General features: G+C 45.8%; 4 protein-coding genes across 4 annotated transcripts; 3 read left to right on the forward strand and 1 right to left on the reverse strand.

Annotated features, from left to right (window-relative positions):
- Positions 1-222: 222 nt before the first annotated feature.
- BKA55DRAFT_532789 (uncharacterized protein) lies at positions 223-1,185 on the reverse strand (the record flags this gene model as incomplete). The annotated part of the gene is made up of 3 exons (XM_046189386.1): positions 223-537; positions 776-945; positions 996-1,185. 3 exons carry the CDS (start codon positions 1,183-1,185, stop codon positions 223-225), a joined length of 675 nt encoding a protein of 224 aa, XP_046056948.1.
- Positions 1,186-2,197: 1,012 nt separating this feature from the next.
- On the forward strand, positions 2,198-5,310 carry BKA55DRAFT_732328 (uncharacterized protein; the record flags this gene model as incomplete). Its single annotated transcript, XM_046201218.1, has 6 exons — positions 2,198-2,586; positions 2,638-2,764; positions 2,818-2,896; positions 2,955-3,560; positions 4,469-4,528; positions 4,587-5,310. 6 exons carry the CDS (start codon positions 2,198-2,200, stop codon positions 4,985-4,987), a joined length of 1,662 nt encoding a protein of 553 aa, XP_046056949.1. The 3' UTR covers positions 4,988-5,310.
- A 1,159-nt stretch (positions 5,311-6,469) lies between these two features.
- BKA55DRAFT_36719 (uncharacterized protein) lies at positions 6,470-7,648 on the forward strand. Its single transcript, XM_046185877.1, has 2 exons — positions 6,470-6,544; positions 6,599-7,648. Exon 2 carries the CDS (start codon positions 6,630-6,632, stop codon positions 7,254-7,256), a length of 627 nt encoding a protein of 208 aa, XP_046056950.1. The 5' UTR covers positions 6,470-6,544; positions 6,599-6,629; the 3' UTR covers positions 7,257-7,648.
- A 943-nt stretch (positions 7,649-8,591) lies between these two features.
- Positions 8,592-9,902, forward strand: BKA55DRAFT_683247 (uncharacterized protein; the record flags this gene model as incomplete). The annotated part of the gene is made up of 3 exons (XM_046198471.1): positions 8,592-8,809; positions 8,863-9,565; positions 9,618-9,902. 3 exons carry the CDS (start codon positions 8,592-8,594, stop codon positions 9,900-9,902), a joined length of 1,206 nt encoding a protein of 401 aa, XP_046056951.1.
- Between the last annotated feature and the right edge of the window lie 2,159 nt (positions 9,903-12,061).

The following is a 12,061-nucleotide window of genomic DNA, read 5'->3' on the forward strand; positions in this document are numbered from 1 at the left end:
ATTGCTCCGCGTCAATCCTGACTGTAGAACCTATACATCTATGATATTAGTAAGTCACCAGGATGGAATCAATAGAAGGAACTGCAGTATTCTATAATCTAAACACTCAATCTCTCTCGAATGCATCACATCGATAGAGAACTGGTTCGGTACCTTATTTCTCGGGGCGAATATGTGTTTCTGATACCACCCTCTTATTCCTGCACATACTCCAGCACAAGCTCAAGGGTGGTTGGTTTCATCGCGAACAGGCACAACCTCCACTGCCTCCAATTCTGGCGGACCACTGCTGCTATAAGTTGGCCATGAATCACGAAGTTGTGGTCGGATGTGTCCCCAGTGAAACCAGTCTTCATCGTATTCAATGTTCATGTCATCATCGTCCTTGACTTTGGTAAACCGGGCATCTGTATCAGGCAGAGGATGGTGCCTCATGACAAACAAAACCTTCCTGCAACCCGGAAACATGCGCCTAATATCGTCCATTACCTCTTCTATATCCGTTTCATCTCCACCGGGCCAGTCCACTGCTACATTCTAGACATACAGTATGTCACTGCCAGGGACGTCCCATGTACAGACATCATCCCTGTTCCAGTAAATAATGTCTATTGAAGGCAGGAACCAAAGGCTTTTGTATACGCCGATGTTTTGGCCGAACAGCTGCAAAGCTTCGGCCTGGAATAATGCCCTTGATTCGCGACATGCTTGGGCGGAAGCTGGGGCTTTATGGGGGATTATAAAATGCAACCATATTATGTCCCGGTCCTCTGACGTTGGGGCCAGTCGTAAGATTCTTGGCTCTCGTAAAGACAATCCAAGTCATTGTTCGCAGCTCAACGGGAAGCTTATTGAACTTGTGGAATGTTGTAGTAGCGCAGTTTGTCGTATCAAACTCTTTGCTTGTTTCACCAATCTCAGCTTTTAGATGCAGTATTCGGCGTCCTACCAAAGAAGTTAATATATAATAATGTGATAGAGAGAATTAGACCAACCATCTTGTGTTGTGAAGTTTACATCGAATGTTCCAGATACTCTTGGGAAGAGCGACTGAAGCTTTTGGAACGGCGATATCACCGCTTTGTAGATCTTGGAACTCAGCGACTGAGTTGGTACTAAAGATGGCCTTGCATTGTGTCCTTGAAGCAGAGGGTCAAAGTCAATCAAGGGTTGTCGACTAGACATCGTGTGCCAGGCGGAAATTATGCACTGGCACCCGAAGGCGCATACGTTGAGGTTCAAGTTGAGAAGAGGCAATGAGCTGTGTCAAAAGATGAGGAGAATATTGCCAAATGCAGAAAAGGGGGGAAATGAAGAGGCGTGCTCACGAATATTTGAATTGGGTTTGGATGACAAGTTGGCAAGAGCAGGTGTGCAGCAACTGCTCGGTAGGCAGTTGCGATCCAGGACGGGCAACCTCTGTCTGTTCATGAAAACAGTGAACACTCACATGAGAGTTGGCAACAGAGAATTGAGATAAATTCAGGCAAATTGTTAGGCTACATCAGTCTTGGAATGCTACAATCTCTTAAGTTGCCTTTCCATACATAAGGAAACTTGTTTGCTGTCACTACGCTCAAGAATGGGAAAATGGGACGTTGATGTAGCGCTGTTTCTTCAGCCGCCAAGTATCAAGAGGGGGTGGCATTAACTTGATAAATCTCTTACAAAATGGTCTGGGACCTTGTCACATATCAGGAATAGATAGATATCTATGAAGAAGTTCAGTGTTCGTTCGGTTTATCCTCACTCTATCTCATATTTAGTCATTTAGGGCGTAAGATCAGCAGATGAAAGACTCATAAGAAGCAAGCATTGAACAGTTTCCTAAAATAAAACCGCGGCCGTGTTTTCTCTTGCGCAAACAGTACGCCAGTGCAGCAGGTATCCGCTCGAGGGCGAATCACAATAAGCCGGGCCTGAGCGACAGACGGCTGGCAGCTGTTGACGGTCCTCGCAGCCAGGCGAAAATCGTTTATGATTAATATTTCAGCTCCCTGCATCGATCCTGTTCTGAGTTCCATGCGACTCGGACCTCACACAAAAGTGTTATTGTGCATCCTTGGAGTGTCATCTTCGCACCTCTTCCATGCGCTCACTTGCTTCAGCTGGAAAGCCCTCTCTCAGTCAACACTCGCGAAACATTTTATTCAAGACATTCTGGATTTCTCTCTCTTTTTATTGCAAACCAGTCGCCATGGAGCATACCTCCATAGATGGGCGGCGAAGGAACAAAACGTCAGTACCGGTTCTATATCCGTCGCGCAAGTCAGAGACAGATGCAACACCCTCCCTTCGACCAGCTTCACCTCCCAAGAGTAACCCATGGGCTCCAGCCAAAAAGCCTCCGATCATTTCTGCCACGGGAATATTTCCGCCTCTCCCTAAACCTCAAGCACCATGGTCGCCAGTCAAAACACCTACTGCCGATATCTCGAGGGCTTCCTCGCTTTCTCCAGGTAAAAAGAGATCCGGAGATGATACAGCATCAGGTGCGCTTGCACCTGGATCAACCTCCCCTTCCTCCATCACGTCGTCCTCGTCTCGCCATATTTTTGAGGCCGCAGCACCACGAGCGACTTCAAAGTGAGCTGATCCCTCTGTGTTCACCTGGTACCAACAACTGACCGCTTTTAGTCTTTGGAATTGCCCTTTCGGCGCTGATGTGGTGGTACGGTCAGGGAACTTAAGCTTTCGAGTCCATCGCAACATTGTGGTACCCCAGTCAGGCTGGTTCCGTGATAACCTGCCACCACCAAACACGGTAAGCAACTTCTCTTCCGGTCTATTTGTGATTATACGAACTGACAACTCCAGGATGGGACACCGGTTACTGTGACTATAAGTTTCGCTCCTGAAACGCTCGCTCATTGTTTACGTTTCATTTACACCGATAGTACGTATCGGCTTTTATCCAACTTGAAGAAAGGGACAGGAACTGATACGAGACACAGAAGTTGAGATTTGCGAGATCGATAGCCAAAAGCCCTGGAATGCTGCGCACATTCCTCGTTGCATCTTGGCGTATACCACTGCTGTATACTTGCGTATGGCCAGGATGGCAAGCCATCTTCTCCGTGTGATCGAGAGTACTTCCAGCGAACTTGGGGCTCTAATACGTAGAGATCATGTTTCTCAGAAGCTAGACTGCTCCCAATGGGTCCAATTTTCGTGGCACTATCAGGGTGCACTGGATATCATCATTCGGGGACAGCCTCAGAAGCTGATGGTGCCCATGAGGCTAGCTATGGCAAGCATCCTTGATGCTGTGCTCTTCTGGGTGGTAAGACATCCCCTTTTTGCCAGCGACCTGAAGGCGTCGTGGCAAAGGATGTTGCAGAATAGTATGCATGATATTGCTGAGTACAAGCAGCTGTGCAGAAGTGCCCATCTATTCAACAGTCCGTTGCCAGATGAGTTGGCATTGTTGGAGCTATTCGAAGAAACGAAAGCAGAATGGGAGCCACCAGAACCTTCGAAGTCAGTGGGTACACAAACAGACAATCCACCTGACCAAGAATTGAAAGAAGGCCAGACGACTGATTTCCCTTTCACTCATCGTGAGAGACGCGGCTCGCTATAACCATCGGTCTATTGCTTGCTTGAGGACATCAGGGCTAACTACTCAATGAGATGTCATGAGAACAAGGGACACAATATCTTTTCTTGGAGTTCTGGCTACAGCGAACTATCTTGTAGACAGAAGAGTTAGAGCCATTGATACTGAGTGGCGGATCTTAGCTATTTGTATCAAGAAATAAAGGCTGGTGTTGGCAATGATTTCCAAGGTTAAGTGAGAAACACTGTTAGGCCGGGTGGAGGGTTAAAGAGACGAAGAGCTCATGGTAATTACTTACGAGAAAACAGGCGAGTTCTGAAAATTATACCCAGAAAGTTGTGCCCTCTAGGCTTTGAACACTTTCGTGACAGTATCGAGACTGGCATCGTCGCACCACTGTGCATAGAGTCGCGGTGGGATATTCATGGTCCAACATCTGTCAGGGGTCTAAACAGAGTAGATATTAACTTCCATATCCTCAAATAGTTAACAATAGTAGAATCACTAAAGTGATCTCCTTCTTTCCAACCGCTCTTCCTAATTTGTCTGGTGGCCAGAGTATCAGCCCTAATACCTAGGATATCAAGACGATGGCAGTGAATCAGAGTGTCAATCAATCTGACGGTAGATAGCATATAAAAATCCCTTCATTATTTGCTCTTCTTCTTCTTCTTCTTTTCTAATCTCTCTTCCTGAGTTCTCAGGCATTCAGAATGCGGCCTGATATAGAAACCCCTTTCATGGCCAACCTAGCTTTCAACTTTCTCTTCCTTTTATTATCTCTAATTCGAAGTCGCCAGCTGATCTACACTGCCAAAGGGCAACGCGGCTCCCGGTCATCGACAGAACACCATTGACCGGTATTGCTCTCTCGTTTTCCCCAAACTTGAACCTCTAACCAACCATCAGGCCAAAGCTTTCGATCCTCACTTTCCATCACCGACTACACACGCGATAGAACGACTTCCGGTGAGATATCACATCGGCTTTTTCCATATATGGATATCCTCCACTGACACAATCCTAGCAGAACGCAAAAGGTCCATTCCGTACAAGAGACACATGCCCCTTAAGAGTCACGCTTTACCCCCCAAGCTTCCGACACTCATCGAGATAGCCGGCTGGTCCTGGGAGGAGAAAGAAGGGGTCCAGAAACGCTTCGGATTAAGCTTTTATCAGCTTCTATCGGAAGTAAAGAAAATCGACAACGCGCGAAAACGCGCGGCACTCCAGCGGGCAGAAAAGTCAGAGAAGAAAGTCGGAGACGACAGTCGGAGTCCTGTCGACTCAGATAGTGACACTCCCTGCGCAAGCTCCGACTCTGAATGCGAGGATCGAGAAAGCAGTGCTGAATTGTCCATCGCCAAAGCATTAAAGGCGTCTTGCTTGGACCAGCCCTTCGGGCGGCGAATGGCATTGACGCCATAATGGTCCTCTTGTTCCGGCATGTTGATTTGGTTGTTGATTGCCCGATTTTCGTTGTGAACTTGTTCACTAATGATAGAGTCGGATGCTGAATTATGGTGCAGAATGAGGCTAACAATCCAATGCATTTCGTTCCAGGAGTGTGCTGTATACGGGAAGGTGATCCCGGGTATCAGTCTTGGCTTGAGCTGCGCGACAAGATACGACAGTACTTTGCAGCTGCTGCAACTTCTCCGGACAGCAAAGGATCTCAGCATCCCATGACCAGCAAGACCATTGAGATGGCGCTTGCGGCTGTGCGTGCTTTTTATGGTGACCGACACGTTGTCGTCGATGGAGAGCGAGTACACTGGCAACAGATACTACCTGGCAGAGCGGACTGGATCGTCGACCGCTTTTGCAGTCCTTACAATGGATGGAACCCAATCCTCAGTCACGCTGCTTTGATATTGGGAATCACCTCATGGTTGGACATCATACCATGTATCGGGGCGGCAAGACAATTTAGGACCTCCATCCTAAATGACAAAAGAACTTAGGTAAATTTAGTGTAACTGAGGTAAGTTTAGCATAACTCTTTAGACCATAGTTGGTCATCATGGCTCTTGACGATGACACCAAGAGTTCTATCAGAACGATGACTCTTCAAGGGGCTAAAGGGTCAATGCCCTCTCGAGCAACTCGGAACAAAATGTCAAAGCAAACAAAGAAACTTTCGAAAGTCTGGAAACATAAAGCAATGGTCAACAAAGCACCATTACCGAACAACAAGACAAAATCGTCGACCTGGAGGCCAGATTCACAATCCTCGAGAAGAATGGCGACGATCGACAAATTGAGGTGGCGGGAGTTGAGGGTGACATCAGTCACCTTAGATTCAAGCCAGATTAACAGGATCTCAAGGAGATCAAATAGAAAACTTAAGGAACAGATGAACATTAGGCGACTTGTACGGTGACACCTTACAAGTATTCGAGATCCGTGGCGCAGTTAATGCCATAAGAATGATCATGAGCCATTCCATTTCCACTCATTCAAAAAAGAGGCATTTCCATTAGGGATTAAGGCGAGTAAGGAGTGTCATAGCTGTGGGAGGGGTCCAGCCAGTGCAGTGGTAACTTGAATTAAGCTTGGCAACATTCATTACGAAGCACATACGTTTTCAATTGTTGAATTACTGCTATTGTTTGGCAACACAATCCTAAGTTTAGGCTTTAGGATCATGTGACCTTATATCTTCTATAAGAGCCCTTGTCTCTCCTCCCCTGACATTCCCTCTTCTTCTTCTGTCAACTACCCTTCTCTCTTCTTTCGTATACCAACCAAGTTCAAAGTTTATCTCTTTCACCGTACATTCTCGGGCTCTGATACTTGGATAAGCATCGATCGACCTCATTTGGTGCACGGCAACGCCATTCAAGTCATGGCACTTCAAGACGAGGACTGGGCATTTACTGCCTCGGGGATTGCCTACGACACTGGGAACTCCTAACGAGTCAAGCATTCCACAACCCAAGATGAAATTACCCCTGAGGAGCTCGACACAAAGAACGCGCCAACGTACGCACTGTCGTCCTCATTTCAAGCCACTTCTGTTGCTAATTTTCTCTATAGTGCCGGTCTTGTCCTCATCGTAGGCGAGTGCATGCAACTACCAGTCGAGATGTTCGTCGAGGATCACCTTTCGAAGAGGCCTGTCGCACCAAGTGTTGCTGAGTTCAACATAGAACGACACAAGTATGTCGCAAGGAGGCCGACTGCATTAGTCGTGTTCTGGCTCTCAGATGCTGGGAGGGATCAAATCAGATTTTTCACCCTCAAAGATAAGAAGGACGGTCTTTGCAAGATATCGCCATTATCGAATTTCCAGAAGAATATCAGCAAATTTGTCTGGTACTCAGAATTCTTCGTTCATCCGACCACCAATGCCAAGACGCAAGCCCCTTTGATTAAAAATACAATCAAGCAAGCTGCACAAGCTGCAAAAGCTCGTGTCGAAACTCATCAGCCACAACCAGTTCCACATGCTTCTGTACTGGCACCAAAGGACCTCGACGATCCACCAATCAAACCCCAAGATTCGTCACTATCTTGGGTTCAGACGGCCATAGCTGCATATAAGGATACCAAGTCCTTCAGTGCACTGGAACAAATTCATTCCGCAGTCCAGTATTCGAAAGGCTCGCCTAGGACATGGACAACAAGAAAACCCCAAGGCCTCTACCCTAAATGGCATAAAGACTTAGGTAAGTTTAGTATAACTTGTGAATAACGAGTCTAAAGACCCACTAAGTTATCCTCAACTTACCTAAGTTCTTTTGTCATTTAGCATAGAGATCCTAAAACTTCTTGCCGCTGCCCCGATGCATGGTGTGAAGCAGTTATCAAGGTTGACGATTCATTATCAGCGGCCATTGTCCACGCATATGAGATGATCGAGGGAAACATGGGCAGTCCGTTCCCTAAGTTCAATTCAGTAGCGCCATTGAACACGGACACGACTCTCTATCTTGCATCGGCTAGGGTGTCTTACAACAATTATCTTGTGAAGACGCTTGATAGCACGATTGCCTGACTCCATATCGATTGTCCGGCCAATGATCAGGAGATGCCAGTCAGCTCAGCAACACTGAGTCGATAGCTCGCAGAGACTTCAGACCTTTACATGGCGAAGCTGCCTGAAGTACCAAATTCGAGTTGAGGCCATGAAATCGATAGCATCATTGCGTTCCTTGCGTGATGCTCTTTCGAGGGACAACCACATTCACTCTCTAAGAAAGTTCGAACAACAGCCCCCCAAAGCTCCTTGATTGCATATCAAAGACGGCCCACGATCATTGGCGTTGTTCCTATAGAAGGGGTTAGCAGGAAGCATTGACAATCCCTAGATGTCATCTATTCGGATAGTCAATAATATGAGATCACTCAATGAAATCATGAAACCAATCGTCCCTGACGAGACATCTCATCAAAAGAATCATACAGGTGCCGTATCTGACAGAAAGTTAAATACACTGTAACAATTCAGATACTCCAGATAACACCCTATCTTCTTATGGATGTCCAGGGGGTAACCTGCATAATTCCCAGGATACTACACTCCCCTTTCCCTTTCCCTTTCCTTTTCTCTTTCTCTTGTCCTAGTTATACAGATTATACATATAGTTATAGATCTTACTTAATTGCATCGAGTCTCTGTATTAGTCAATAAGCTAGTAGATCAAGAAACCCATAGGTATAATACGGAGGCTTGGTATAAGTCCTTATTTTCTGACGAGTTAGTGATTCAGAGGCCTTCCGGATGACTTCCCATATATCCATTATAAAAGACATTACGTCTCAAACTCTTCCTTTCTTTTTTTTTACTCCTTCTTCATCTTCTCTACTATTCAGGCATATCAGTGGACGACGAAATTCTTTGTTTCCACTGCATCATACCAGCTATTATTCGACCTTCTTATCTACCAAACACACCCTCTGTTTTCGTTATTCAAGCATATCTATCAAGGACGAAATCCCTATTTCCGCTGATTCATCCCATTTATCAGATTTATCATCCACCGACCACACCCATTGTTTTTCTTCTGCCACGGGTAATCTATTGGACATGGCTGCGCAACAAGAAGAGGATTGGGCGTTCAGCTGCTCTGGGCTGGCCTACAACACAGGCAAGCCCGGACGAGCAAAGTCACTCGTCATTAAAGTCCGGCATGGGAACAGGAACTCAAAGGAATCCATTGGTTCCTTCAATAACCTGGATACTGAGGTATCTCAGGATGGTTTCAGTGACAGGGAGGTTAACTTTGATATGGGGACCACTAACATGTAAGAGTTGCCCGTCACTGACATGAGTGCCATTTGCTAATCCATAATAATAGCCAAGATCTCGCCCTCGTCGTCGGGGAATGTTTCGAAAAGGACGATGACGAGATTCTCGGTGAAAACTATTTGAAGAACACCCCACGTGCTAACAGTGTTCAGACTTTCAACAGCGAGGTCCATGCACACATCAGAACCAGAGAGTCTGCATTTGTTGTGAGGTTGGTCAAAGACGGAAGCAATAGAGTCAGGTACTTCACCCTCAAGAACAAGAAGAACGGCCTCTGCGAGTTCAAACCTCTCTCTTCTATAAACTACCATTTCAAGAAGTTTATGTTCTACTCGGAATTCGTGGTCGGCGAACGACAATCTATCCGGGAGATCCAACGAGCTCATATCCGCGATACTATTACCGAGCTACTAAAGGGAATCGTCGAAGATTTGGATAAACCAGACTCACTGGGGTCTTCGGGGCTGTCTGAGAGCGACCCTTCTTCAACCGCCCACCAAATATCAGCACCAGAGAATGAACCAACGACTTCGGCAGAAACCGAGTCTATGACAACAATGGCTTTCAATGGCGAGATTAGACCTCCTCAGAACTTTGATGGGTCCTTGGGGGCAGAAGAAGCTGCGCTGAACCCATCGAACTCAGAAGGTCACGTTGGGACAGTGGCCGAAGAAAGCATTAAGAAGATTCGACAGCTCGGAGAAGGTGGTATGACTATGACGGTTGCGACCGAATTTGTCCATGGATTCAAGGTAATTACTCTTCGCATCTATCCATTGATTGTCCTCCGTTGACCGAAAGAAGATCTTGTGGCCCGAGGCGATGACCCCTTTCACAGAACATATCGTCACACCGGAAGCAATAATCCAACTTGATACTGGCATCTCCAACGGGGCCCTCTCAATGGTGATTTCCCCAGCTCTGCCTGCCTCGACAATCATCGTTGACGCATTCCTTCGTACATTCATCTTGCTGTTCTGTGACAAAGCGTCAACCTCGACCTTCAACGATAATCCAACGTTGCTCGCAGATGCCATTGTACGCGCGTATCGAATTGCAGAAGCAATCGCTGGCAGCCCTTTCCAGTGAGCACCAGTCGATGGCTCTGTTTAAAAGTGGATATCTATCTATGGATGACGAGACAAGGGTGGCTGTTTACGAGCGTTGGAATGGCAAGCTGGGAATATGCAGAAAGGGGCTTGCTACAGTGATATTTCTACGTTTGAGGATTTGGGAAAGGCGACTGCTTCAAGACGCAGCCCAGATAGATATATGAAGCAGTCTCTAAAATTATCTCTTTTACTAAGGTAGTGTATAACAATTTGCTCCATATGTATATATTTACAGTCTTCATGCATGATGTGTATACTATATCTGAGGGTGTATATGTTATTATCTAGTCCAACAATGGTATCGGCGAATAAACCACAGCTACTGTCTGAACTGACCAGAAAGCCTCGATGTTATGAACCCCAGTCAGATTGGATGAAAAGATGTAAATTGACAACTTTACCAACGCCAAGCCCAGCTTAAGATATGCTCGGCATCCTTTCTTTCAGAAGTACAGATCAATAATGCCATTGAAAATAAAGACGTGATAGATTTCAACAGCGGCTGTCTCTCAGTTCATGAAGAAATCTGGGAGACGTCAGAGCCGTCTCTAGACCCAAATTGAGATCGTATCCTAGATCATATCCTCCATAGATACCGCTATGGCTCCTAACTTGTGAAACCCAAATTATGGGTCGAATTTTCGTTCGCGTCTGTTCCTCTCGTGTTCCTCTTAGTGTGTTGTAACTTGATGGAAGAGAGTGTCCGCCATCCCGTGCAGTGTTTTTGTAGTCCCACTGCATACGAGTAATCAACATCATCGGAGACCTCCCTCCAGTCCTTAAAATGCTATTGTATAGAAAGCAGCTGCATATTTCTAGCTGGCCAGAATGAGTATCATTAGCAAGGTGGCCAAGTCTCCAAGTATGAGACTCCAAGACGTACAATATCAAAATCCTTGGCTTGTTTCTGGTTCTATTTGCTACAAAAGGATAAACATCCAATGCTCTATATATAGCTTTGCTAGCTGGCATCACAGGAGTTACAGTGGGAAAAGCATATTAATGCAAACTTACCTTGCCCTAAATCGCGGCGACTCTGAAGTTGTGCGGCATGAAAAGATCTTAGGAAATTATTAAGATAGGGCAGAGTAGGTAGTTATTTTAAGTGACGGCTAAGACGATATTCACAGGATACCATAGCAGAAGGGGGGGTTAGATATATGCTATAAAGAGGAAATGCTGTTTATTTTATTTTATCACCTTTAATATTCTATAGTATTGAGCTAATATGATATTGCTGATAAAAAAGCAATGCAACAGCCTTTTCTGTCGCCTAACTGATGTCTAAAAACCCCCCTCTCACGCATAGGTAAAACTAAAAAAAAAGTCCTATGCCGAAGTTGCTTAGATTTGGAATGAGAATCTTCAAGCAATATCGACTCACAAACTCAGCTCTCCCAGGGGCCAGGGTGAAATCACTCGCCAACCCAGCAGCCTAGATAAGGTGCCTACCTAATCGTTAAGCTGCGTTCAAAGTTCCCCAATGTCAAACATATAATTATTGGCGTAATTATTAAGGGAAATTAGATACAGGCAAGTAAGTTTGCCGCCTGACAGTGTATTAAACATAAGGTATTATTTTTGATGTGTTGCCTAGATCTATCTTGCCGATATTGACAGGGTTTACACAAACTTGACACCCGAGGTTGAGGAAGCATGGAATGCCACCGAGACAGCACAGGCTTACAGGCTGAACGGAATGAGACGTAAGAGAGGCTAGAGAGGTCCGACAGATTTGACAGGGGGTTTGACTATTGGCAGATTGAAGCCAGCAGTCCCTGTCTAGGTTTTCTTCCTCGGACAATGGAAGGCATAACTATTTGAGAATGAAATGCTTTGGTACTCAAATAGCCAGACAGAGTTATATGATCATGATAGTAGCTTATGATGACCATTAAGAGAATTACGACTTAGACTCACAGCACTTTTGCTGTCACAAAGTTAATCTCTTAGCGGGAGCTTTATTCGAAAGTCATTCAAGGGCGATGTAGAGGCTATTGAATCGGTTTTGGGAAGGTTTAACTACCTAGGTCTATCCTGCCTGCCATTGGTCGAATGACGCGAGCCCCGGTAGAATAACCCCTCTAACTCGCTTTCTATTGGAGCCCTGGGGCTCCAGGAGGCAAGAAAACTTAA

Source organism: Fusarium redolens, assembly GCF_020744475.1.
Source record: "Fusarium redolens strain MPI-CAGE-AT-0023 chromosome Unknown BKA55scaffold_1, whole genome shotgun sequence".
Taxonomy (NCBI): Eukaryota; Fungi; Ascomycota; class Sordariomycetes; order Hypocreales; family Nectriaceae; genus Fusarium; species Fusarium redolens.

Coding starts and splice junctions, on each gene's coding strand:
- BKA55DRAFT_36719 (XM_046185877.1), top strand. CDS start 6,630: ATGCAACTACCAGTCGAGATGTTCGTCGAGGATCACCTTTCGAAGAGG.